General features: G+C 41.4%; 1 protein-coding gene across 1 annotated transcript in view; it reads right to left on the reverse strand.

The window, feature by feature from the left end:
* LOC132236720 (nuclear respiratory factor 1-like) overlaps window positions 1–20,074 on the reverse strand; it is a 32,669-nt gene extending 12,595 nt beyond the window's left edge. The window contains 2 exon segments of the mRNA XM_059699937.1: window positions 19,142–19,567; window positions 19,859–20,074. Coding sequence (XP_059555920.1) covers window positions 19,142–19,567; window positions 19,859–20,074 — 642 coding nt within the window.
* Window positions 20,075–27,121: the final 7,047 nt, after the last annotated feature.

Raw genomic sequence — 27,121 nt, forward strand, 5'->3', positions numbered from 1 at the left:
AGACAGGTCCTCTGAACTCCAGACTCATATATCCAGCTGCATATTTGAGAGTTCCACTTAGAAGCCTAACACATTTCATCTTTATCTTGTCGGCATTTCATATTTATCTTGTCTACACCAAACTTCTGATATTCTTTCCCAAAACTCCTTCCACAGTTCTCCCTTTCTCCGTAATTAGTAGCCTCATCCTCCCAGCTGCTCAGGTCAAAATCTGGGATTCATCCTTGATCCTCTCTTTCTTTCATGCCTGACATCAAATTTATCAGAATACCTTGTCAATTTTACTTTCCACATCGCCCAGAATCTGACTTTGCACTGTCTCCACTGCAGTTGTGTTAATCCCAGGCACCATCATTTCTCACCTGGATTACTCAGTAGCCTCCTAACTGGTCCTCTGTCTCAGGCCCACTGCTTGTAGCCTAGTAGAGACACAGCATTCATGGTAATCAGCTAAAGTCCTCTCTGTGTTTAAAACCCTAAAATTTTACCTCACTTCATCAAACTAAAAGACAATTCTACAAGGTCCTACATAATCTTCATACCATACCCTACCTTCTCTACCTTGTCACCTCTCTAACTCATATTCTACTATTCTCCCCATTGTTCACTCTACTTGAGTCACTCTGGCTTCTTTATTATTCCTCAAACGTCAGGGTCCTGGCACTAGCCCACTCATTGCCTAGGATACTCTTCACCTCATTGGATAGTGGGCTCATTGCCTTACTTCCTTTAGGTAACCTTCCGTAACCTTCCCAGGAACTCCCCTGTATTGAAAACACAGCTCCTCCCCTGTCCTGCCATATTATTCTCATTTGCTTCATTTTTCCCAGTTGCCCTTTGCAACTAACAGTGCTAATACTTTATTTATTTGGTTTTTATTTTTTTATCTTTCCACTAGAATGTAAACTTCCTGAGGGCAAAAGCTTCTGTTCATTTTGTTTACTACTTTATAGCCATTCTTAGCATATGCTTAGCAAGTACATATACACTCAATATGTACTCGCTGAATGTATGAATATTAAAGAATTGGAAAAAACAATCACATAAAAATATTTTATGATCAATATTTCAGTAACTGGTCACTATCCTAGGTGATAGAAAGAAAGCTCAATATAGTATTGCTCATTCCTCCTCGAAACACTCTCTATCACATAGTCAAGTGCTTTAGGTCATTTGCACTCTGGCTTTATGAATCTTTGCAGCAAATCTAAGCTGTAATGTTATGACTCTTTTTCTGGAAATACTGGTTTGCCAATATCTCAGTATTTTTCACATCTGAGAACCCCATTAGAGCTAATGAGCATATTACTATTTAACTATATAGACAATGCATGTGTCTGTTTAAACACCCTTACCCCTCCACCAACTGCAACCAGATAAATATTTCACAAGAACTAAATAATTATGGAATAGGAGACTGCAAACTATGGCCTGGAGACCAAAGCCAGCTGTGTTGCCAGATCAAATACAGAGTGTCCAGCCCTAACCGGTTTGGCTCAGTGGATAGAGTGTCGGCCTGCGGACTGAGGGGTCCCTGGTTCAATTCCGGTCAAGGGCATGTACCTTGGTTGTGGGCACATCCCCAGTAGGGGGTGTGCAAGAGGCAGCTGATCAATGTTTCTCTCTCATTGGTGTTTCTAACTCTCTATCCCTCTCCCTTCCTCTCTGTAAAAAATCAATAAAATAGATTTTAAAAAAATACAGAGTGTCCAGTTAAATTTTAATTTCAGATAAACAACAAATAATCTTTAGTATAAATATGTCCTAAATACTAAATATTGAAAATCTGAAATCTGACCTGTTTTCGTACAGTGCAGAAGCAAAGAATGTTTTTTCCATCATTAAGTACTTGCAGAAAAAAAATGAAAGAAAAATAATATTTGTAACAAGTGAGATTTATATGAAATTAAAATTTCAGTGTCAGTAAATAATGTTATTGAAACGCATTTGTTTACCTCTGTCTATGGTCACATTCATGATACAACACCTGAATAATTTCAACAGACACTTAGCTGTAAAGCTTGAATAACTATTGCCTGGCCCTTTATAGAAAAAAAAATTCCATTATAGAATATTTCCTTTATATTCTTTCCCTTACTGAAGATGAAACAACAGTAACCTTTTTCCCTTTAGAACGCTCTTCCCACTTGAGCACTCCTGATGTTGTTTATCATTATAGTTGAAAAAGAAGTAGGAAGCAAGTTGAGAATTGTCAAGATGATGAAGGGTGTGGGCTCTGGACCCCCACAGAACTAAGTGAATCCTTTCTCCACCCATCACAGCTTGAGTGAGTTACTTAAATGGGGGCCTTGTGAGGCTTATGAGGTAAGGGTTAAGTGATTACTTTTAAAGGAAAACGGGTACCAAGTTTCTAGACTATAATAAAGGATATGATTTTCAGAAGGCCAGAAAAGAGAGGGAGAAGTGAAAAGATAAAAATGGGGACCAGACACTTTTTCATCTCTCAGCAAGAGGTGAGCTTCAGTGGAAAATATAGACTTCATGTGGATTTAAGCAAAGATTTCATCATCAAAACTAGGGAAGGATGAAGAGATAGATCCTGACCAAAAAGCCCTTTCCAAGGTAAGAAATTTTGAATTGTGTCTACTTGGTACCCGTGTGATTGCCTTGGTAGAAATTAAATACTCCACACTGCCAGAAGGATTATGTTCAATAGGAAGGGCTTGAGTATGTATTGCTGATACTATGAGGGGAAATGAGAAAAGAAAGAGCAATGTTTATACCGCTATAGAACTCCCCAAATCCTCAAAGGATCCAGTGGGGGAAGCTGCAACCATTGCTCCTTTAGCCTCATCCTTTCCAATATTTTCTACTTAGGCCCACAGGTTAAAGTTAGCAGGCCCTTGTTTTTAAGGCCTGGAAAAATAGGAAATATATCAATTTAGGGCAAATTTTATAAGATCCCTCAAATGGCTACAAATGTGACCATATATATATGCTTCTGAACATGTGAACTTCATATATAAGACATATTCCCAAACACAACTTCTAACACTAGATGTATTGCACTTCACTCCTAAAAGGCATATCAACACGGTATTAAGGAAATGGCCTGATATGTTATGTCCCATGAGCCCTGTGGGACTTAACGTATTAAGTTAAGAAATTAAGAAATGATTATTTCTCTAATCATTCCCTTATTGATTCAGTTCCTTTGCCATGAGCTCATAACATGTTGTGTGCACTTGTACTATTTTATTTAATCATACTACATTGAAATTGTTTTATTTGTCTGTTGTCCCCACTAACTGTGAGCTCCTAGAGGGCCAGAGCTTTGCCTGTTCATCTTTTATTTATTTACTTATTTTTTATTTTTTTAAAAATATATTTTATTGATTTTTTTACAGAGAGGAAGGGAGAGAGACAGAGAGCTAGAAACACGGGAAAGTGAGTGATGAAGCGGTATCAACTATTAATAGCGTTAATACGTTATGGAGCATAACTATGGAAGAAATTGAAGCAGTCATCAAAAAGCTTCCAGCAAACAAAAGCCCAGGACCGGACGGCTTCACAGGGGAGTTTTACCAAACATTCAAGGAAGAACTAAAACCTATCCTCCTCAGACTACTACAAAAAATCCAAGAGGAAGGAACACTTCCAAGCTCATTCTATGAAGCCAGCATCACCCTAATACCAAAACCAGGTAAAGACAACACAATGAAAGAGAATTACAGGCCAATATCCCTCATGAACATAGATGCCAAAATCCTCAACAAAATCTTAGCATCTTGCTTTGTAAGAAAAATAGTACATTGAGTAGCTGCCCAGTGTCAGCAATTGCACTGGGTCCCAGTAGCCCTGGATAGCTGCTAAAAAGACAGCACAGTGCCTGACATAAGCTTGCAGTCTACTGCAGAGGGCAGGTCCATTAGCCTCAAACTCAAAGGCAAATGTAAAGTCAGTGAACTGTGTTGACACTCTTGACCCTTCTAACCAGTCCTCTCACCTTCACCAATCTATACTCTCTAGGTCCTCTGTGGAAGGTGGTTCAAGAAATAACACCTAGCTCAACCAGTGTGATTCAATGGTTGAGCGTTGACCCATGAACCAGGAGGTCACAGTTCGATTCCGGGTCAGGGCACATGCCCAGGTTGTCGTTGTGGTCAATGATTCTCTCTCATCATTGATGTTTCTATCTCTCTCTCCCGCTCCCTTCCTCTCTGAAATCAATAAAAAATATATTAAAAAAAAAAAAGAACTTCTTACCACAACAGTCTCTCCTCTTTAGGAATAGCCACACACATAGGTATAGATGTGAGAAAGATGTCTTTACAGGACCCTGACCCCTAGAAATAGCTGATTATTCTCAAAGAACACATCTGACCCAAATTGGACTGTTCAGTGTTCTCTCATTAGAACTTGAAATGCACAGGGACTTGGAGGTGAATCACATTTACGGCAATACCCTATGAAGAATGACCACAAACTCTTGTCCCACAGGAGACTCACAGCTACCCCTGCCTCCTACTCTTGTCATGTGTTGCTTATTGGACTCCCTTTATTTCTATAAGAACCCCCTCAGTTTCCTTCCGCTTAGGCTGGCCAGAGTCAGATCTTATACTCATAACGCAAGAAACCTTCACATATGTCACCTGTCCATGTAGTCACTCAACTCCTGTACTTAGCCTAGTTGTATGTCATTCTGAAGAAACTGCTGAGAGATTAATAGCCCATAAGGCTTAGTATGTTATCTACCCTCCAGAGAGGAAGTAGTTTTGGGGGACATTTGGAGATACAATGTTGTAATCAGAGAATTTACTCTACTGCAGGGATGGGAGGTTGAGAACCTACTGAACAATGATAATCCATCAAAGGAGATATTTGGGCATGTGGACAATTATATTAATACCGCTCAGATTCCACTTCCCAAGAAAAAAAAAAAATGTGGAACCTAAGATATGGTTCCAAATCTTAGCTCTGTCTTTCTGTAACCAAGCTAGTAAATGACAGAGCTAAAATTTGAAATCTAGCCTGGCTATTTAAAAACCTCACACAATTTTCATACCACAGATGTATTTATTAATGCCTCTTTCTATTTTTCCTTTAAAGCAATTGTTATCAATTTGGAGCAATTCTCCCTACACATACACCCCAGAAGACTTAGGGCAATGTTGGAAGACTTTTTTGTTATTAAGACTGCCATCTAGTATATAGAGGCCAGAGGTGCTATTAAATATTCTATAATTTCAGAACACCCCCACAACATTAATTATATGGCCCAAAATAGTGCTACAGTTGAAAAACTGCTTTGAATCAAGTAAATATACAAGTGTTATGAATAATGTGTGATTCAGATGTCCAAAAAGAAGGAATTGAGTACAAATCTCATTTTATGAAAGAAAAATGTTGGAATAGTATGCAGTCACTAATAGATCTATTGATGAAAAAAGTAGCTATAGTGTATCTTTAAATGAGAAAGACATGCTCTCAAACAGTTATATAGTGTATGATCCCATTTTGTAAAAAAAATTCATACATGCATGAACATGGGCTTACACAGATGTAGGAAGAAAACTGAGTCTACACATTACTAAGTTAGTATCTAAGGGCAAGAGTATTAAGTGATTTTTGTTTTCCTTTTTTTGAGATGCATTTCTACATTTAAGCTATTTGTTTTCATTTTAAAATATGAGTTTAAATGTCAACCTCATGCCTGACCTCAGGTGGTTCAGATCAATTCACACTCTGGATGTCTTGCTTATTTGAGAAAAGAAGCATTATTGCATTGAAACTCTCAGGAAGTGTATTTCTGTTTATAACTTTCTGGTGCCTGCTTGAAAATATTAAGTATATTGACTCAAGGCCCAGCTGGCATGGCTCAGTGGTTGAGAGTCGACCTATGAACCAGGAGGTCACAGTTCGATTCCTGGCCAGGGCACATGCCCGGGTTGTGGGCTTGATCCCCAGTGTGGGACATACAGGAGGCAGCCGATCAATGATTCTCTCTCATCATTGATGTTTCTCTCTCGCTCTCTCTCGCTCGCTCTCTCTCTCTCTCTCTCTCTCTCCCTTCCTCTCTGAAATCAATAAAAATATATTTTTTAAAAATACATTGACTCAAGGTCTCATATTTCCCCAAAGCCTACTTGCTTCTAATTTAGGTGAATCCTTAGTCTTAATTCATGTTGATAAACCCTTACAGCACTGCTTTTTAAAAAAATATGTTTTCATTGATTTCAGAAAGAGGAAGGGAGATGAAGAGATAGAAACATCAATGGCAGTTGAGCCCACAACCTGGGCATGTGTCATGCCCTCTCCAGGAATATAACTACAACCTCTTGGTTCAACCACTGAACCACACTGGTCAGGCAACACTTTTTTTTCTGCTACTGAGTCAGTACCACCTGACAAGATCTCCTTACTTCTGAACAAACCGTACATAAATGAAATATTTTTATAGCTCTAACTACACCACCTCCAGCACTTAACCAAGGGAATGGAAGAATTCTAGACCTTAAGTTACTAATCTAAAACTCAAAACAAAATCATGAATTGTGCCCCCAAATAATTTTAAGTACTCTTAGAATTGTCTCATGTCTTTTTTAGATTCCTTTCTTTTATCAGGCATAGCTGCAGCAGCAGTATTATTATTATTATTATTATTATTATTAATATTCTTTCTTTTCCTAACAAAGCCACAAGAATGAGGAACTCTATCTTAATTTGGAGTGTTAAGTGACAAGGGTGGGTCAGTCCAGAACTGCCCTCCCTCAAGAGCTGGGAAGACAAAGTCCTTTGCTATAGTTACATACATTTTTTAAAACACAGAGAACTGATCAAGTAAAATCCTCTTTCGGGGACAAAAGAGAGAATTTTCAGTAATTGAACAGAAGCATTGGCAAATTATCAGAAAAACACTTCCTAGAATCATTTCTCCCTTCTGTTCCCAGTATTTGTTACTACTGGGGAGACATTTCTATAAAACCTAGAATAATAAAATAGAATTGCATATCAAATTAACTTATACCCAAAACAGTTATTTCTCTTCCCCACAGATTGAGCATTCAACCCACAATACATCTTCAAGACCCTGCTTCTAAACAAATTCCCTTCTTTTATCGGCACTACACACCTCAATGGGAAATGTGTGTGCACGTGTGTGTATGAACGTGAGTGTATGAATGTGTGTGTGAGTATGAGTTTGTGTTTGCTTTATTCCAAAGGAGTGAAGGAAGACATTTACTGAACACCTCCAAACTAGAGCTGACAAGTAATGATAGATGCTCCATAAGAATGTGTTAAATGAATGAACAATTAATGAGCAAGTTCTATAACCTTTTAAATAAAATTAAATATTAAAACACAGTGTTTTTTCCTAAGTTCGTATCCTTATAAAAGAGAAAACTAGCATTGCAAACAACTGTTCCTGAAAATTCACAACATATTGACCATTTCAATAAGTACATTAATGGCTTGAATTGGTAGCATGCTTTTCTATGAAGGTGTCAATGCATTTGTTGTGTTTTAGCTCCTGGAAGAATGAATTATATTTTAAAAAGTCTGCCTCACTGAGAAATTAGTCTTCTAAGTCTTCATCTTTATTATCAGTAACTAAGATTTCTATATAATCTTCACAAAATGTTACTTTTAGCTAAATAAAAATAGGATAATAATGGAACTGAGATCATATATTTCATTTTTAAATGATGAGCATGACTTATTCTTGGGTTAAAGTCCCAAGTAAGATTGGTTCTAGAAGATGGCGGCATAGGTTAATGCCGGAGTTTGCTGCTTTGAACAACTACTTCAAAAGTGAAACCAAAAAACGGAAGGGACATCACCCAGAACCACAGGAACGCTGGCTGAGTGGAAGTCCTACAACTAGGAGGAAAGAGAAACGCACACGGACACTCAGAGGAGGCGCAGTGCTGAAGTCAAATTCTGAGGTGCGGAGTGTGCGGAGCGGGCTGGCGGCGGAGGGCGCGGTTGTTGTTTTCAATCGGGAGGGAGTCGCAGACTCTGAGCACCAGATCCGGGCGAGTCTTTAGGGACCCAGACTCAAACGGGAGAAGCGGGACTGTCTGGCTTCGGTCAGAGCGAGTGCAGCTTTCTCTCCCAGCTTTGCAGCGGGTGCTGGGACTCAGAGAGGCAGAGCCCCTGGGGACAGGACTGAGAGCCGCCATAACTGCTCTCTCTGCCCCACCCTGTTGATCCTGTGCGGCCCGCCCCGCCCAAGCCCTGAACACAGGCATTTGCCGGATAGCCTCAGGCAAAGGCTAGATTAGCACCTCCCTAGAGGACAGAAGTTCTCTCACTGCTGACACAGCTGATTCTCATAGCCACTTGGCCTGGAGGTCAAACCCTCCCTGGAATTAGCTACAACAATCAAGATTTAACTATAAGACTGCGAACAAAGACCACTAGGGGGTGCGCCAAGGAAGCATAACAAAATGCGGAGACAAAGAAACAGGACAAAATTGTCAATGGAAGATATAGAGTTCAGAACCACACTTTTAAGGTCTCTCATGAACTGTTTAGAAGCTGCCGATAAACTTAATGAGATCTACATGAAAACTAATAAGACCCTCGATCTTATATTGGGGAACCAACTAGAAATTAAGCATACACGGACTGAAATAACGAATATTATACAGACGCCCGACAGCAGACCAGAGGAGCGCAAGAATCAAGTCAATGATTTGATATGCGAGGAAGCAAAAAACATCCAACCGGAAAAGCAAAATGAAAAAAGAATCCAAAAATGCGAGGATAGTGTAAGGAGCCTCTGGGACAGCTTCAAACGTACCAACATCAGAATTATAGGGGTGCCAGAAGATGAGAGAGAGCAAGATATTGAAAACCTATTTGAAGAAATAATGACAGAGAACTTCCCCTACCTGGTGAAAGAAATGGACTTACAGGTCCAAGAAGCGCGGAGAACCCCAAACAAAAGGAATCCAAAGAGGACCACACCAAGACACATCATCATTAAAATGCCAAGAGCAAAAGATAAAGAGAGAATCTTAAAAACAGCAAGAGAAAGAAACTCAGTTACCTACAAGGGAATACCCATACGACTGTCAGCTGATTTCTCAACAGAAACTTTGCAGGCCAGAAGGGAGTGGCAAGAAATATTCAAAGTGATGAATACCAAGAACCTACAACCAAGATTACTTTATCCAGCAAAGCTATCATTCAGAATTGAAGGTCAGATAAAGAGCTTCACAGATAAGGAAAAGCTAAAGGAGTTCATCACCACCAAACCAGGATTATATGAAATGCTGAAAGGTATCCTTTAAGAAGAGGAAGAGGAAGAAAAAGGTAAAGATACAAATTATGAACAACAAATATGCATCTATCAACAAGTGAATCTAAGAATCAAGTGAATAAATAATCTGATGAACAGAATGAACTGTTGATTATAATAGAATCAGGGACATAGAAAGGGAATGGACTGACTATTCTTGGGGGGGAAAGGGGTGTGGGAGTTGTGGGAAGAGACTGAACAAAAATCGTGCACCTATGGATGAGGACAGTGGGTGGGGAGTGAGGGCGGAGGGTGGGGCGGGAACTGGGAGGAGGGGAGTTATGGGGGGGGGGGGAAGAGGAACAAATGTAATAATCTGAACAATAAAGATTTAATTAAAAAAAAAAAAAGTCCCAAGTAACTCTTCATTCCAATATCTTTCATATGTAATAAAATGGCACAAGATGCTTTAGCTCTGGATGTGGACATTTTTAAGATTAAGACTAATTAATTTCTCTGGCAACTATGATTAACCATTTGCATCCTACTGTTTCAGGAAATTTCATCCACAAAAGTCAATTAACAATTGCTCACTGCAAATAATAAATAATTTCAAAACAATTAACATTTGATGAAAAGTATGAAAGTGTCCAGAAATTGCAGATGCTCACTCAATTTTAAAGACTATCCAACCAGCAAAATAAATAATAATACAATAATTAGTTTTAAAATCTAAAACCTATTGGCCAGGAAAATTATAAGAAGGAAATCAGTTGCTGATGTATAAAATTCAATGTAAATATTAGAAAAATAAACTAAAATAAGACCTAATTGCAGAACAAGTACAGAAAAAAATAAATTGAAAGCATAATAGACGTTTGCATTTGTTATGTTCAGTTTTTGTCCCTAAGCCCAAAGTGAATAGTTTAAATTCAGAATATTTTATAGATATTTATCAGAAGGACTTAATCTGATTAGAAAAGCGATTAAATCTGCCCATTCTGCATGCACTAAAATCAGATCTTTAATTTCCTGAAATCATCATTCCCCAAGTGCTGACAATGCTTCCTGATTATTCAAATTAATTGTCACCTCTATTAATAAGGTTTATTTAGTTTTGGTTTACAAACATGAGTTTGTATTATAGCAAAATCTCGGACTGACTAATTTTTTTAAAAAATAGAGTTGATACCTGGAAAAGCAGTGATAGCACTGTGAAGACCTAAATAGAAAATGGTTTCTGTCATTCTCTCTGATTTCTGCAGAATCCTGTGTGGACTTCCTGTTCACCAATTCTCACACCAGCTCTGCTAGTCAGTTCTAAAGTTTCCCTTCCAGTTCTAGCCATGAGAAATCCTAAATTCCATTAAAATCAAAATTAGGTAGTGATCGGTATGAGAAAACTGTTCGACATCAGATTTTTGTTCAATGATGAATTACTTTTTTATCATAAGCAACAGTTTGTCTAATGTGCTACTTCTCAAGATACATGTTATATCTCTTAACTACTCTTCTATCTCTGAAATTATATACAGTGGGGCCTTGACTTATGAGTGTACCAACTAATGAGTTTTTTGAGATACCAGCTGTCGCTCGGCCGATTTTTTGCATTGAGTTGATAGAGTAATTTGAGTTAACGAGCTCCTTAACGAGCTCGGTCTCAGAACAAATTAAACTCGTAAGTCAAGGCCCCACTGTATTACTCATCTTATCTATCCATTGATGTTCACAGGCTTGAATTTAAAGCTGCTTTTCCCCTACGTGGACAAGCATGTCATCTGTAACAAAGACTCATAGGGTGTCTTTGCAGACATTTTGTCAGCAGCATTTCTCATCGTAGATGTCCATTCTGTAATAGATCCTCCTGACATTCCCTGTTGACAGAGCATGAATCCTTGATGAAATTAAGTTATCACTCCATGCACAAGAATCTCTGGCTGTAACTCTGGAAACCAAATCATGAAACATTAAAAAATGAAAACAAAAATAGTTTCACATGCTGTACATAACATGCACAATAGAGCATTTATTTCTAGTTGAAATAAAAAATTCCCCTCCACTTAGTCAATGCCAATTAGTTGTGGTTAAGCCATAGTCTTTTGTGGCATGGCACATATCCCTCAAGGAAAAGAAAAGCATATCATAAAGCCTACATCTCAACCGTATGCCTCAAGATGGCAAATACGCCTCTCCCTTAACAAAGAGTAATGCCACAAGCCACAAGGGTCCTACACCAGGGGTGGGCAAACTTTCTGACTCGAGGGCCACAATGGGTTCTTAAACTGGACCGGAGGGCCGGAACAAAAGCATGGATGGAGTGTTTGTGTGAACTAATATAAATTCAAAGTAAACATCATTACATAAAAGGGTACGGTCTTTTTTTTCAATAGTTTTATTCATTTCAAACGGGCCGAATCCGGCCTGCGGGCCGTAGTTTGCCCACGGCTGTCCTAGACCCTGAGGGCTTGCTTACTCACAGTTTTCTGAAACTAAAAATTACCATTATCAAAGTTATATGTTATAAAAATGTATCTGCATTTAATTTTTAAAAAGGAATTCATAGCAACTTATTCAGCACAGGAAAAATTCAAAGCAACTGCTATTCCTTCAACTACTGTGACATTTTTATTTTTAAACCTCAGGTAACATTTCCTTGATGTAAAATGCTACAACTACCCAGATATCTTCAAGCTTTAGACTAAATGTCTACAGAAGTGATCCTCAAACTTGTCCTCACATTAGAATCACCTGGGAGCTTCTAGAACTCCTGATGCCTATTTTCCATCCCAGAGATTGCAAATTAATTGGTCCTGGTGTGGCCTGAGCTTTGGAATTTATCCAATTTTTAATAAGCAAAAATATTAATTAATATACCAGCATGTGGGCATTAAATAAATATTTACTAGCATGCCATTGTTACCTGACAAGGTCAGAAAGTGATATTCAGACTAAGTAACCTTACTAGTAATTGTGACCAGTAAACTCTGCACCAACATCCTACCTAATAAAATAGTAATATGCAAATTGACCATCACTCCAACACACAAGATGGCCACCCCCATGTAGACACAAGATGGCCTGCAGGGGAGGGCAGTTGTGGGCAATCAGGCCAGGAGGGGAGGGTAGTTGGGAGGGGCCATGCCTGAAAGGGAGAGCAGTTAGGGGCAATTGGGCTGGCCGGGGACAGCAGTTAGGGGTGACTGGGCTGGCAGAGGAGGGAAGTTGGGGGTGACCAGGCCTGCAGGGGAGGGCAGTTGGGGGTGACCAGGTTGGCAAGAGAGGGCAGTTAGGCGTCGATCAGGGTGGCAGGGGAGTGACTAGGGGCAATCAGGCAAGCAGGCAGGTGAGCGGTTGGGAGCCAGCAGTCCTGGCTTGTGAGAGGGATGTCCGACTGCTCGTTAAATGGGCAGTTGGACAGCCCCTAGGGGTCCCAGATTGGAGAGGATGCAGGCTGGGCTGAGGGACATACACACCCGTGCACAAATTTTGTGCACTGGGCCTCTAGTTATATATAATTCTCACAACATTCTTTCAAGATAGGTATTATTATTTGCACTTCATATATAAGGAAATGGAGGTCAGGAGAATAGATTGTTTACCCAAAGTTGCCAAATAATAAATGGTAAAGCTGATATTCAAACCCAAGTCTGTTTAATGCTAAACGACCTTTTTTATCCAACCTCCCATTCATTTTCTTCCTTTTTCTACATTTGCCAATCTATTTTTTTTAATTGAATGTATTGGGTGACATTGGTTAATAAAGTCATATAGGTTTTAGGTGTGCAATTCTATACTACATCATATGTACATCGTATTGTGTGTTCATCACCCAAGGTCAAATCTGCCATCTCCATTTATGGTCCCTTTACACTCTTCTACCTCCATCCAACCCCCTTTTTCTCTGATAATCACCATACTGCTGTCTGTGTCTATGAGAGGTTGTTGGTTAGTTTGGGGGATTTTTTTCTTTTCACCTTATTCACCCATCTCCCTAGCCCTCTTCTCCTCTCACAGTTATCAGTCTGTTCTTTGTATCTATGAGTCTTTTTCAATTTTGTTTGTTAGTTTATTTTGTTCACTAAATTCCACATATAAGTGAAATCATATGGTAATCTTTCTAAGACTGGCTTATTACACTTAGCATAATATTCTCTGGGTCTATCCATGCTGTCACAAGAACCCCAAAGATTCTACAAAAAAGCTACTTACTGGAACTGATAAACAAATTCAGTAAAATAACAGGATATAAAACAAATATCCAGAAATCAGTTGCATTTTTATATATCAGTAATGAACTATCATAAAGGGAAACTAAGAAAACAATTTCTTTACAATATCATAAAAAACACCTAAGAATAAATGTAACCTAGGATGTAGAAGACCTATACTTGGAAAATTATAAGACACTGAAGAGGACACAGATAAGTGGAAGCATACACTGTGTTCATGGATAGGAAGAATTAACATCATTAAAATATCTAGCCGAAACCGGTTTGGCTCAGTGGATAGAGTGTCGGCCTGCGGACTGAAAGGTCCCAGGTTCGATTCCGGTCAAGGGCATGTACCTGGGTTGCGGGCACATCCCCAGTAGGGGGTGTGCAGGAGGCGGCTGACCGATGTTTCTCTCTCATCGATGTTTCTAATTCTCTATCTCTCTCCCTTCCTCTCTGTAAAAAATCAATAAAATATATTAAAAAAAAATCTATACTCCCCAAAGCAATCTATAGATTCAATGCAATTTCTATCAATATATCAATGGTATATTTCACAGAAGTAGAACAAATATTCCAAACATTTCTATGGAACCTCAAAAGACCCTGAATAGCTACAGCAACCTTGAAAGAGAAGAACAAAGTTGAGGAATCATGCCACCTGATATCAAACTATACTACAATGCCTTGTAGACAGCATATATATGGGACTTATTTTCTTATCCACTCAGCTACCCTATCTTTTGATTAGAGTATTTAAGCTATTTACATTTAAAGTGATTATTAATATGTATATATTTATTTCCATTTTATTCTTTTAACTATGATCCTCTTTCTTTTTATTCTTTTTAATATCTTTCTTCTTCTCAATAGTGATTGATTTTAGAGAGAGAGAGAAAAGGAGGGAGAGAGAGAAAAAAAACATTGGTTTGTTGTTCCAGTTATTGATGCATTCATTGGCTGATTCTTGTATGTGCTATGACCAGAGATGAAACCCACAACTTTGGTGTATCAAGAGAATGCCTTAACCAACTGAGCTACCTGGCCAGGTTTTTATTCTTTCTTTTCTTAAAGAAGGCCCTTTAACATTTTTAGTAATACTGGCCTGGTGGTAATGAATTCCTTTCGCTTTTTCTTTTCTTTTCTTTTCTTTTTTTTTTTTTTTTTTTGTTTTCCTCTTTTTTTTAAATTAAATCTTTATTGTTCAGATTATTACATTTGTTCCTCTTTTTCCCCCCCATAACTCCCCTCCTCCCAGTTCCCACCCCACCCTCTGCCCTCACTCCCCACCCACTGTCCTCATCCATAGGTGCACGATTTTTGTCCAGTCTCTTCCCGCATCTCCCACACCCCTTTCCCCCCCAAGAATAGTCAGTCCATTCCCTTTCTATGTCCCTGATTCTATTATGATCATCAGATTATTTATTCACTTGATTCTTAGATTCACTTGTTGATAGATGCATATTTGTTGTTCATAATTTGTATCTTTACCTTTTTCTTCTTCTTCCTCTTCTTAAAGGATACCTTTCAGCATTTCATATAATACTGGTTTGGTGGTGATGAACTCCTTTAGCTTTTCCTTATCTGTGAAGCTCTTTATCTGACCTTCAATTCTGAATGATAGCTTTGCTGGATAAAGTAATCTTGGTTGTAGGTTCTTGGTATTCATCACTTTGAATATTTCTTGCCACTCCCTCCTGGGCTGCAAAGTTTCTGTTAAGATATCAGCTGACAGTCGTATGGGTATTCCCTTGTAGGTAACTGAGTTTCTTTCTCTTGCTGCTTTTAAGATTCTCTCTTTGTCTTTTGCTCTTGGCATTTTAATTATGATGTGTCTTGTTGTGGTCCTCTTTGGATTCCTTTTGTTTGAGGTTCTCTGTGCTTCCTGGACCTGTCAGTCTATTTCTTTCACCAGGTGGGGGAAGTTTTCTGTCATTATTTCTTCAAATAGGTTTTCAATATCTTGCTCTCTCTCATCTTCTGGCACCCCTATAATTCTGATGTTGGTATGCTTGAAGCTGTCCCAGAGTCTCCTTACACTATCTTTGTATTTTCGGATTCTTTTTTCATTTTGCTTTTCCAGTTGGGTGTTTTTTGCTTCTTCGCATTTCGAATCTTTGACTTGATTCTTGTGCTCCTCTGGTCTGCTGTTGGGTGTCTGTATAATATTCTTTATTTCAGCCAGTGTATGCTTAATTTCTAGTTGTTTTTTTATCACAACATCTAGGGTCTCATTAGATTTCTTGAGGATCTCACTACATTTATCGGCGGCTTCTAGACAGTTCTTGAGAGACCTTAAAAGTGTGGTTTTGAGCTCTATATCTTCCATTTCTGACAACTGCGTCCTGTTTCTTTGTCTCCGCATTTTTTTATCTTTTCTTGGTGCACCCCCTAGTGGTCTTTGTGCGCAGTCTTGTTGTAGTTAAGCCTTTATTGTTGTCGGCAATACCAGGGGTGATTTGACCTCCAGGCTAACTGGCTATGAGAGTCCGCTGTGTCTGCAGTGGGAGAGCTTCTGTGCTGGATCTCTAGGGTGGTGCTAATCTAGCGTTTGCCTGAGGCTATCCAGCAAATGGCTCTGCACAGGGCTTGGGCGGGGCGGGTCCCCAGGTATCTACAGGGCGGGCAGAGCAAGCAGTTATGGCTGCTCTCAGTTCTGTCCCTAGGGGCTCTGCTTCACAGAGTCCCAGCAACCGCTGCAAACCTCGGAGAGAAAGCTCCCTTTAGCTTTTTCTTATTTGGGGAGCTTTTTATTTCTCTTTCCATATTTACATTATTTTTTTAATTCTTTCCATTTTTATTTTATTTTTATTTTTTTAATGGTTTTCATATAAAAATGATACAATTATTTTATTTTGCTTATAGTCATGAGAACACAATATGGAAATAGCCAGGAATATACAGGGGGAAAGGATTTAATTTAATTTCACATGAAATAGATTTTCAAATATATCTGCAAACCAAATAATCAAAGCAATGTGGTACTGCCACAATAATTCACAGGCAGACCAGTAGAGCAGAATAGTGTATATTTACACATCTATATCTTTCTATGTATCTATGTATGTATATAACCACATATCTTATTTTTTTTGTTAATCCTCACCTGAGGATATTTTTTCCATTGCTTTTAAGAGAGAGAGAAACCTATGTGAGAGACAGATTAGTTGGTTGCCTCCCAAACACACCCCAACTGGGGGCAGGGATCAAACCTGCTACCCAGGTAGGTGCTCGTGATCAGGAATTGAACTCAGGACCCTTTGGAGTATACGCCAATGCTCTAAACACTGAGGACAGCAGCCAAGGCTATCCAGGTATCTTTATATTTCTATCTATCTATCTACCTATCTATCTATGTATCTCTTCATTCATACATCCACTCATACATCCATCAACCCTGAAAGCTAAATAGGAGATTAACTTGAACCTGGAGCAAAAGGAAGGAATTTAGGATTTTGCAAGAACCAATGCAGACACTACTTGTAGCAGCAGTGCTCCAAATTATAAAACATTTATTCCATGGAGGCCCTCGTTCAAATGAAATAGCTAAACTTAGAAAATATAATTTTATTTGAAATTAGTAATAAAGCCTCATAGAGATGTCAGAGTTAAATATACATGTACAAATATTGCCTGCTACATGATGCTGCCGACTCTTACATAAAGAATGGCAACTCCTTTATCACACCAGATGCAGTATAAGAGTCCAGAGGTAGAGTTCTTGCAGAGAATGTAGGAGTCACAGGCTCATGGTGGCCCCCGACCACCTCTGGAAGACAGAAAATAAGGAAAGCAAAACTTATTTCTTCACAAATACTCAGTCCAGTGCAGTGTGCTCCTCACAGCTGCCCAATCATCTCTGTTTGTTTCAAGATCCTTCCTTGCTTGGGGTTCCTAGAGGGAGTGGTACTGATGGTGTAGGGCAGTGATGGCGAACCTATGACATGCATGTCAGAGGTGACACGCAAACTCATTTTTTGGTTGATTTTTCTTTGTTAAATGGCATTTAAATATATAAAATAAATATCAAAATATAAGTTTTTGTTTTACTATGGTTGCAAATATCAAAACATTTCTATATGTGACACGGCACCAGAGTTAAGTTAGGGTTTTTCAAAATGCTGGCACGCCAAGCTCAAAAGGTTCACCATCACTGGTGTAGGGGGACCCAATACAGGCTCAGATATATTTCTTCTCCCAGCAGGAACCTCTCTTCCCAGGTGTGTGGACCTGATATTGAGAGTTCTGTCCCAATTCCCCACTTCCCAACCCATCCTACTCTGTATTGAGGAGGAGGAGGAGGAGGAGGAGGAGGAGGAGGAGGAGGAGGAGGAGGGCAAAGGAAGGAAGTAAAGCAATAAACAGGGACAGGGAGAAGAGCCCTGCAATGTACATAGATGCCAAAGACTTCTGTTGGGAAGTTCTCTGTCCTGCCACCTGGGAATGAATAAAGCTCAGTTGGAGTCTGAGTCAGAGGTGTCCCCCAAGGAAGATGAGCTGGAGCTGCTGGCATCTTCATCGCTACTGCTGGAGTCTGAGGAGTTGCTGCTTTCTGCCTTTCCCCCATGTTCCTTCTTTTCTTCAGATCCCCATGAGAAATGAGAACAGTCCCCATTTGTCTCTGAAGACACTATCCCACGAGCCTGTGGCCCCTGCTGTTTAAAATAGCCCGCAGCCTTAGTGCCAAAGCACTAGCTATGCTTTATGGAGATAATGCATCTGTTAGATAAGCTTTCATAAGGAATGAGCTCTATTGCTATTGGCCACTAATTCAATGTTAATAAATAAACAATATATATTAACTAAGATGGCTTTATTTTTTTGTGCGATTAATCACTATGCTTTAATTATGTTCAATTTGTAACAAGGAAATTGGGGGTCACCACAACATGAGGAACTGTATTAAAGGGTCGCAGCATTAGGAAGGTTGAGACCACTGGTCTAAGGTTTATTTTTACCTCAATTGCTGGCCCCTACCCAGCCCGGCCCTGGTCCGGGCTTGGGCAGGAGGCAAACAACTAATGTGTTTCTCTCACATGGATTATTTCTGTCTTTCCCTCTCTCCCCCACTCTCTCTAAACATCAATGGAAAAATATCCTCGGGTGAGGATTAAAAAAACAAACAAAGGTGGGTAACCTGGTCAGAAGGTCAAATCTTCAAAGCTGCTTCAAAGCTGTTTCGAAGCTGCTTCTCCAGGAGGTTCGAATGAACGTCCTTGAGCATCTCCAGGAAGGCCTGCGGGGACGGTGCCTCCACATTCTGAAAGGTGTTCTGGACTCTGCCGAACAGGAAGAACTGTTTCGCCTCCAGCCAGATGAACCCGAAGTGGTTCTCATCGAACAGGATGAAGACTGCAAGGCAGCGCCTGGTGTAGGCGAAGTCATCCACGCCATAGAAACACATCCTGCAGGTCCGGGGGTAGTTCTGGTCTATGGAGCGCACGCCCACAGGCAGAACAAACGGGACAGGCTGCTCCTCCGAAGCTGCAGCCCCGGACTCCCCGACGCTGGGCTGGGCAGGGCTCTGCCAGGCATGGCCCTCGCTTTCCTCAGTCCCGTCTTCTTGCTGCTGCTGCTGCTGCTGCTGCTCCCGGATCACCTGCTCATCAATCTCGCGGACCCCGCGGGAGAGCTGGTTGAAGTTGCGGAAGATCTCGCCATCTGGCGGCTGGATGCGGCGCATGAGGTGGATTTGTAACGTTGCGATGGGGAATCCCGTGACCTTCGTGAACCTGGCATACTTCCCATGGAAGCTGAGCATGGCAATCGTTTGGCCGCCGGCATCGTATTTGCCTTGGAAGAGGCCTGGCCTGATGAGGTCGTCCGGGTGGCTCAGCGGTAGGTAGAGGCGGCGGTAGGTCAGGCAGTGATACGGCAGTCTGTCCTTTCGGTGGTCTCTCTTGAACCACTGGATGCTAAGCCTGTCCTTCTGAATCTGCAGGTGGCATCTGTCGGAGAATCTGTAGAAGGTGTCCGCATAGTACTCCACCATGGCTGATTTCCTCTCCGTCAGGCGAATTCTAAACAAGGGCTCGAATTCCATTGGGCCATCCACATCGATGTTAAGGGGGGGCCAGCACGTCCAAGCAGTAATGCATAAGCCATCCACCACTACGTTCAGCAGTGTTCTATAGTCCTCAGTATCTAGCTGCCACAATCCCAAAATGTGTCTGTATGGGTGGAACAGCTTCGCATAGACTTCTCGATAAGACATACCCCTCCTCACCTGGTTCGACAAGCTTTCAGGAACGCCAAACTCCTCCCGGCAGCGCCGTCTCCAGATGCTGTCGATGTGCAGGACGTGGTGGAATTTGGTGCAGGCCTGGGCCAGGCTGGGCAGGTCGGTGCCGGGGAGCGAGGCGAAGATCTCCACTAGCAGCTCCGGAGGCAGGTCCTGCAGGGAGAAGTGCGGGGGCAGCATGGGGCTCGAGATCCCTACACTCCCCGCACAGCACCGCGCTGCCGCGTCCGCCTCGAGGTGCTTTCCTGCCAGGGCCGGCTTGCTCTCGGCCGCTGCCATCTCAGCTGGGCCCTGGCACTCCTGACGACACAGCTTGCCCTTGGCCACTGCTGTCTCAGATGGGCGCTTGCGCTTCTGAAGACACCGACATCCCCGAGAAGAGCCCACGCCACAGAGGCAAGCGCACTGCTCCATGCCTCCACACTTAACAGCCACCACAGAGTGGGCCGCCACCCCTCCGCAGGGTTTTAAGCTGGCTGGGTCCGCCCTAGAGTCCAGCCACTCCCCCCAGGGCCTAGCCACGCCCCCTCAGAGAGGAGCCAATTGTAGGACTTTAAACCCATACCCATTAACAGTCGCCTCCCTTTCCCAGTGCCCCCTCCCTGTCCCCCTGCCCTAGCCCCAGGCAGTCACTAATCTGCTTTCTGTAAGGAGATGCCTCCAGGGATATGCCTATGGGGGGTGGGGGTGGGGGAACGTTTCACAGAAATGCAGTAAAGAAAACACACAACTGTGGTACATTCTACACAATGGAATACTACGCTGAAGTAAAAAAGAAGGAACTCTTGCCATTTGCAACAGCATGATGGAACTGGAGAGTATTATGCTAAGTGAAATTAGCCAGTCAGAGAAAGATAAATACCACATGGTCTCACCACTTGTGGAATACAGAGAACAACATAGACTGATGAACAGGGACAGATCCCAATTCTTTCCATTTTTAAATGAAATGCTGAGGAAAGTGTTCTTGGTTGCAGATTCTGCCTTTACATCACTTTGAATATTTTGTGCCAATCTCTTCTGACCTGGAATGTTTATGTTGAGAAATCAGCCATCGATCTTATGGGAGCTCCATTGTAAATAATTGTCTTCCTCTTCCTGCTTTTAAGATTCTCTCTTGTCTTTAACTTTTGCCATTTTAATTAGAATGTGTCTTGGTATGGGCCTCTTTGGGTTCATCTTGTTTGGGACTTTCTGCACTTCTTGGACTTGTGTGTCAATTTTCTTCACCAGGTTAGGAAAGTTTACAGTCATTATTTTTATTCTTTATAACCTTTTTTAAAAAAAATTTTAATCCTCACTCAAGGATATTTTTCCATTGATTTTTAGAGAAGGTGGAAGAGAGAGAGAAAGATGGAGAGTAATATCGATGTGAGAGAAACACAATGATTGGTTGCCTCCTGCATGAGCCCCAACCAGGGTCCAGGTAAGGGAGGAGCCCACAACCGAGGTATGTGCCCTTGACCAGAATTGAACCTGGGACTCTGGTCCACAAGCCAATGCTCTATCCACTAAGCCAAACTGGCTAGGGCTTCAGTCATTATTTCTTCAAATTGGTTCTCAATCCCTTGCTCTCTCTTTCCTCCTTCTGGTACTCCTGTGACTTGTCGGAGACCACCTATCGTCTTCACTAGCAGAGAAGAGTAGAGACGCCCAAAAGCTGGTGACCTTTGAAGCCCTAACAAAGGTTGGAGCTGTGCACCACCCAGTTAATCTAGATAATGGTAGCTGAAGCAACCTCCCCACCTTTAATCATGTAAATCCTTATTGATAAGATGGTCTTCCTATTACTGGAAATTGCCTGTGGGTGGGCTAGTCTGTGTGTTACTGGAACGTGCCTGCCTAAGGGCTATGCTATGGGTGTATCCCAGATCAATAAAAGGTTGGTTCGGCCTGAGCACCAGTGGAAGTCCTCCTCCTTGAGTTGGACTTGCCTGCTTGGTCCCCCAATATTTCCAAATTATCTCATGTCTTTTCTCTTTCATTTGTGTATTGCTCCTCTTCCAGACCTGATCCTTGAACCACGCAGGACGTGGAGGGAAACACACTCAACAGTGACTTGTATGTTGTTATACTTCATGTTAACCCTTAAACTATTTTGTTTTGTCTTGTTTTTGCTGTTGTGCTTGGGTGTTTCTTACACTTTGCCTTCCAAATCACTGACTGGATCCTCTGCCTTATCCAACCTACTGTTTATTCCTCCCAGCATATTCTTCTTTTCAGTTATTATTGTTATGCCCAGATTTCAGGATCCCCAAAGGACCACCAGGGAGCCAGCCAAGTCCGATGCAAAAGCAAAAGAGTCTTTACTCAAGCTAGCTCGAGCTCCCCATCCACCACACTCGCCAATGCAGCGGCAGGAGGCAGAGAGAGAGAGCAAGCTCTGTGTTGAGAGGGGTTTTATAGGGGGGTTGGAGTAAGGGGAGGAGAGAGAACTGTGGGCCCTGCTGATTGGCCGGGCGCAAGTCGGTGTCTTGTTACACAGGATGTGGTCATATCTATGGCGCGCACTTCCCTTGATTATCATTGGTTAGTTTAAAGAAATCCTAGGTGTGGCTAGCAGAGGCTTGGGCTTCCGGAAAGAAGCTCCTTGCTGAGCACATGGCTAATGGATGCTGCCTAAAAAATGGAAGATCCAGGGTAAGATGGAGGGCGTAGCCCTCGCCCTGGGGCAAGATGGAGGGCTTAGCCCTCGCCCTTTCAATTATACTCTTCATTTCTGACTGGTCATTTTATAAGGTTTCTATGTCCTTTTTCATGCTGCTTTAATTCTAATTAAGTTCCTTATAGTTCTCACTAGGTTCCTTGAGTATCCTTAAGCCATTTCTTTGAACTCTATATCTGATTAATTGCTTGCATCTATTTCATTTAGCTCTTTGTCTGGAGATATCTCCTATTCTTTTATTTGGGGCATCTTTCTTTGTCTCCCCACTTTGGCTGCCTATTTGTGTTTGTTTCTATGTATTAAATAGATCTGCTATGACTCCAAGTCTTCATGGGATGACCTTATGTAGTCTAGTGAGGGTCTAGTGACATGGTCTCCTTGATCACCTGAAATGGGTGCTCCAGGAATGCATCTTGTGTGGGTTATGTAGACCTTCCTGTTGCAATTGAGTATTGGTTGCTATTGGCCTGTCCATATGTGGTGTCAACTCTCAGGCTGGCTGACTGTGAGGATCAACCCCTACCACAGTGCACTAGTATAAGCTCCTGTGCAGGTGCTGACCATACAAAGCCAAATTCACCGCAGCAGGGTTTGGTGCCTGCCAAGATCTCCCTTTGGATCTTGTGAATGCCACTTGTGAAGCTAATTGAATCCTTCTCTGATGGTGCAGGCAATGCCAGTCACTGCTTGTGACTGGCCCTGGGCAATATGTTTGGAGCTACAAACACTTTTTGTGGCTGCCTCTACTGAGCCTTGGTGTGCACAGGAAAAATCAAGCTTCCCATTAAGGCTGGCTTTTACCCACACCAGACCTGGAGACAGGTCAGAGAAGTCCCGAGGCACTCCAAAATCCACGTCTGCCTGCTCCCACCTGCCAGCTGCTTGTTAGGCTCAGGCACCGAAAGAGCCTGTCCAGATCTCTTCCTTGATGAGGGTGGGGCGGGCATTTAACTCAAACCTAGAAAAGCAGAAAGGACATTTTATAAGCTCATATCACCAAAACCACATGCAGGATCAGGCACTGGATCTCTCTCTCTTGCCGTTCCTTTTCTTTGAGCACTAATGCCTTTCCTACTCATGTTGTGCAGGTATTCTCCACTCGGTGGGAAAATAGCCATTGACGATTGCAAGTTTACCTCTTTCCACGTTTATGACTTCAGAGGCAAATGGCTTCTCCTTCCAACTTCAGAGTAAAGAAACACAGGAAAAGACCCAGGTATATCCCATGTGGCCCCCCTGACCTATCTTGCTGGCTTGAATGTCCAGACCTGAATTAACTGTTCATCTCTATAGCCAAAAAGCCAGGTCTCTGCAATAGCAGCCCCACCAGAAACACAAGTAAAGGCAGAAAGGAATGGTTATTTTAAGATAGGGTGGAAAGCATTGTTAGTATATTAAGGAATACAGAACAGACAAAATAGCAGGTATCCACACCGATGACATGTATGCAAATAATTGAGCTTGTTAAAATGTGGATTGTGGTTCAAAAGGCCTGGGGCAGGTCCGGAGGTCCTATATATCTAAACATTTCCTTTCCACTGCCACAGCCCATGCTTTAAGTAGCAAGGCACTAACTAACCTTTCCATGCATTGCCCACAACTATCTAATGCAGTCGATGCTCTAAAGCAGTGGTTCTCAACCTTCCTAATGCCGCAACCCTTTAATACAGTTCCTCATGCTGTGGTGACCCCCAACCATAAAATTATTTTTGTTGTTACTTCATAACTGTAATTTTGTTACTGTTATGAATCATAATGTAAATATCTGATATGCAGGATGTATTTTCATTGTCACAAATTGAAAATAATTAAAGCATAGTGATTAATCACAAAAACAATATGTAATTGTATATGTGTTTTCCGATGGTCTTAGGCGACCCCTGTGAAAGGGTCGTTCGACCCCCAAAGGGGTCACGACCCACATGTTGAGAACCACTGCTCTAAAGCACTGGGCTCACCAACAGGGACAGACGCAATCTCACATGCTTGTCTGAGTGCGGTGCCCTCTCAGGGCCGGCTGTGTCCCGTCACAACACTGAAATAGCAGAGGTGTTGCACGTCAGGATCGAGACATAATGGCAGAACTTTGTGATAAAAACACTTTACAATTTCATAGCACCTTCCATTCCAAAGTGTTTCAGAAGCTATATACATTCAGCACCACAGAAAGATGATAGAGGCAGGTTGGGCGGGGGAGGGAGAAGAAGGTGATGAGGGATGGAGTGGGGGTGGAGGCATATAAGCCAAGGACAGTGGGGCATTTCTCCGTTAACGGCAACACAGCACTAAAAATATTTTCAAAAAGAAAAGAAAGGAAAGAGAACTAAAATCTATAAGGTTCATGCTTAACCAAAGATACTGCATAGTTTGATGTTCAGAATTATTTTCTCAGTAAGTTGCCACTGGTTATAGGTACTCTGAGCACAGAGGGAAAGGAAAGAAAATCTGAATGAGCTAAACAAACACAAAGATTAAAAATATTACAGGAAATCTATAAAGTCTGAATCTAGTAACTCCAGCTTGTATAGGCTATGTTGGTCTTCTTAATTAAACAATTAAGTCTTAAAATCCTAAAGGGCATCCTTCCATCATGTACTCTCTGGCACGGGAAATAGCTTTTTGTTTGCAAAGCATTTAGTAAAAGAACTGACTTTTCTAAGCATGACAGAATGGGAACATCTAACTTAACCTTACTACACCTGATGACAGTATGGGTAGTTCATATATGTTCTGAGGTGGGGGGGGGGGAGTTACTTTATGACAGAGCTTAGAAATGGAAACTTTTCATGACTCCTAGAGTGTTTGCCTTTTTTAAAAAATCCATTTTCTAGCGTGGCTGTTTCCCATTTGTAACCAGGGACTCCTGGGAGCTTCCATGAACTTGGAAGGAGTTCTAAAGTTCACTTCTTCTGACTCCATGCAGCTGATAAATGAAGACCCACGAGTTCCCACAAGACAGTTTCAAAGAGTCCGTGCTCCAGGCAGTATGTGGCCACCTGCCAGGGAAGCACATACCAAATTAAAAGGGCAAGGAGAGAAATCCTTTGGCTAGTTCATATCTCTTGGGGTTTCCAATGAACTCATTGCATTTGTCTCCCTTGTGAAATGTTTTGGTAAATGAGCTTATTTATGAACATTCACAAAACCCTCCAGATAACAAGGAAAAAGAGAGCAGAGATTCTTAGACCAGAAATCCATCTTTCCGCTTCCTTTTATTCACTATCCTCCTGGTGTTTCTCCTCCCACTTTCACTTGAGACAAGGTGGTGAGACCTTCCTCAGCCAGAAGATAGCTGGCTACTCCATCAGGAGCATGTAATCTTGAACTGCGTTATTACTGCTTTATCAGAGAGAAAATCGTGCTACTCAGAAAGCCCACAAAGGTATTTCCCAGCATACATATTTTCTTTATCATGGAAATCCTCATTTTCATGAGAAAATACATTAGAATGACTGGTCACTCTTGTGGCTTTACTCTGTAATTTTGGGCTCCTGGCAAAGTTTTGCTCGAAAGCCTATTTTTATAAATGGTGGGAAGTAACTGATGCAGCTGGTTATCTCTCAGGATTCTGTCAGTTTCACAACTGGAAATGCTGCTGCCACGATCTCTCCAAAGGAGGGTGGTGGTGACGTGCTGGCTTCAGATAAGGATTTACACTGAGAGGCCAGCTCCAGAAACAACACAAGAGATTATGGGCAGGAGACAGGCAAGGGAAAGGTACAGTCATAAAATTAGAGTTAATGCAATCTTGAAGATAAATGACTATGTTCCATTTCAGTCTGCTGTACAGTCAATAATAGCATAGGAACAAGACTGAGTATATACCTTGTGAGTGGTAATAATCTAATATGCTAGCTTGGAATGAACAATATAAAAAGAAAGGAACGTTACTAGTTAAATGGAGTGTTTTAAGCAATGGAGTGTTTGGAATTCTATCCTCATTTGACTCATCATTTGAAGTACTGATAGTCTGTTCGCTTCTCAAAAGATTTGAGGTGGCTCAACATTTAACTAATGTCAACCACATGAATATGAATCCAGGCACAGTTCTGGGAATCAGGGATTTGGAGCAATCAAAACAAGTATGCCTCTACTTCTTGACCTTACTATCTACCACTGTTCTCTAGTGTAACATGGAGAATAGACTACTGAAACTGGAATAGTACTATTCAGACCTGTATGGCCATTGCATCATCAACCACCAGTTGAACATCTACTTATTGAGTGGAGGTGTTTCATTTAATAAAAAGTTACCACGCCCATCTTTCTATTCTAACAAGTTTTATTCTGCTGTCTGAGTCCACATTCCTCAAAGACACTTTAACACAAATAATAAAATATTTTAAGAGCTCAGATGAACAGTTAAGTGCAAGTCAATTTAACTCCATAAACATCACTGATTTTCCTGGAGTGTAAAGCGCATCTTGTTGTTCCCCAAAGCTGATGAAGACATGGCAACCACCCTTGGGTTGTTTATAATTGCATTCAAGAGATGTTTACAGAAGAACAAGAATAGAAACAGAGTTCTGGCCAGTTTGGCTCAGGGGTTAGAGCATTGGTCCTGGGACCAAAGGATCATGGGTTCAATTCCTAGTCAAGGGCATGTACCTCAGTTGCAGACTTGATCTTCAGCCCTGGTCGGGGTGTGAATGGGAGGCAGCCATCGATGTGTCTCTCTCAAATGGGTGTTTCTCTCTCTATCCCCCTCCTCTTTCTCTAAGAAAAATCAATGGAAAAAATATCCTCAGGTGAAGATTAAAATTTTTTTAAAGAATAGAAAGCAGAATAAGGTAGAC

This window comes from Myotis daubentonii, chromosome 1 (genome assembly GCF_963259705.1).
Source record: "Myotis daubentonii chromosome 1, mMyoDau2.1, whole genome shotgun sequence".
NCBI classification, from domain to species: domain Eukaryota; kingdom Metazoa; phylum Chordata; class Mammalia; order Chiroptera; family Vespertilionidae; genus Myotis; species Myotis daubentonii.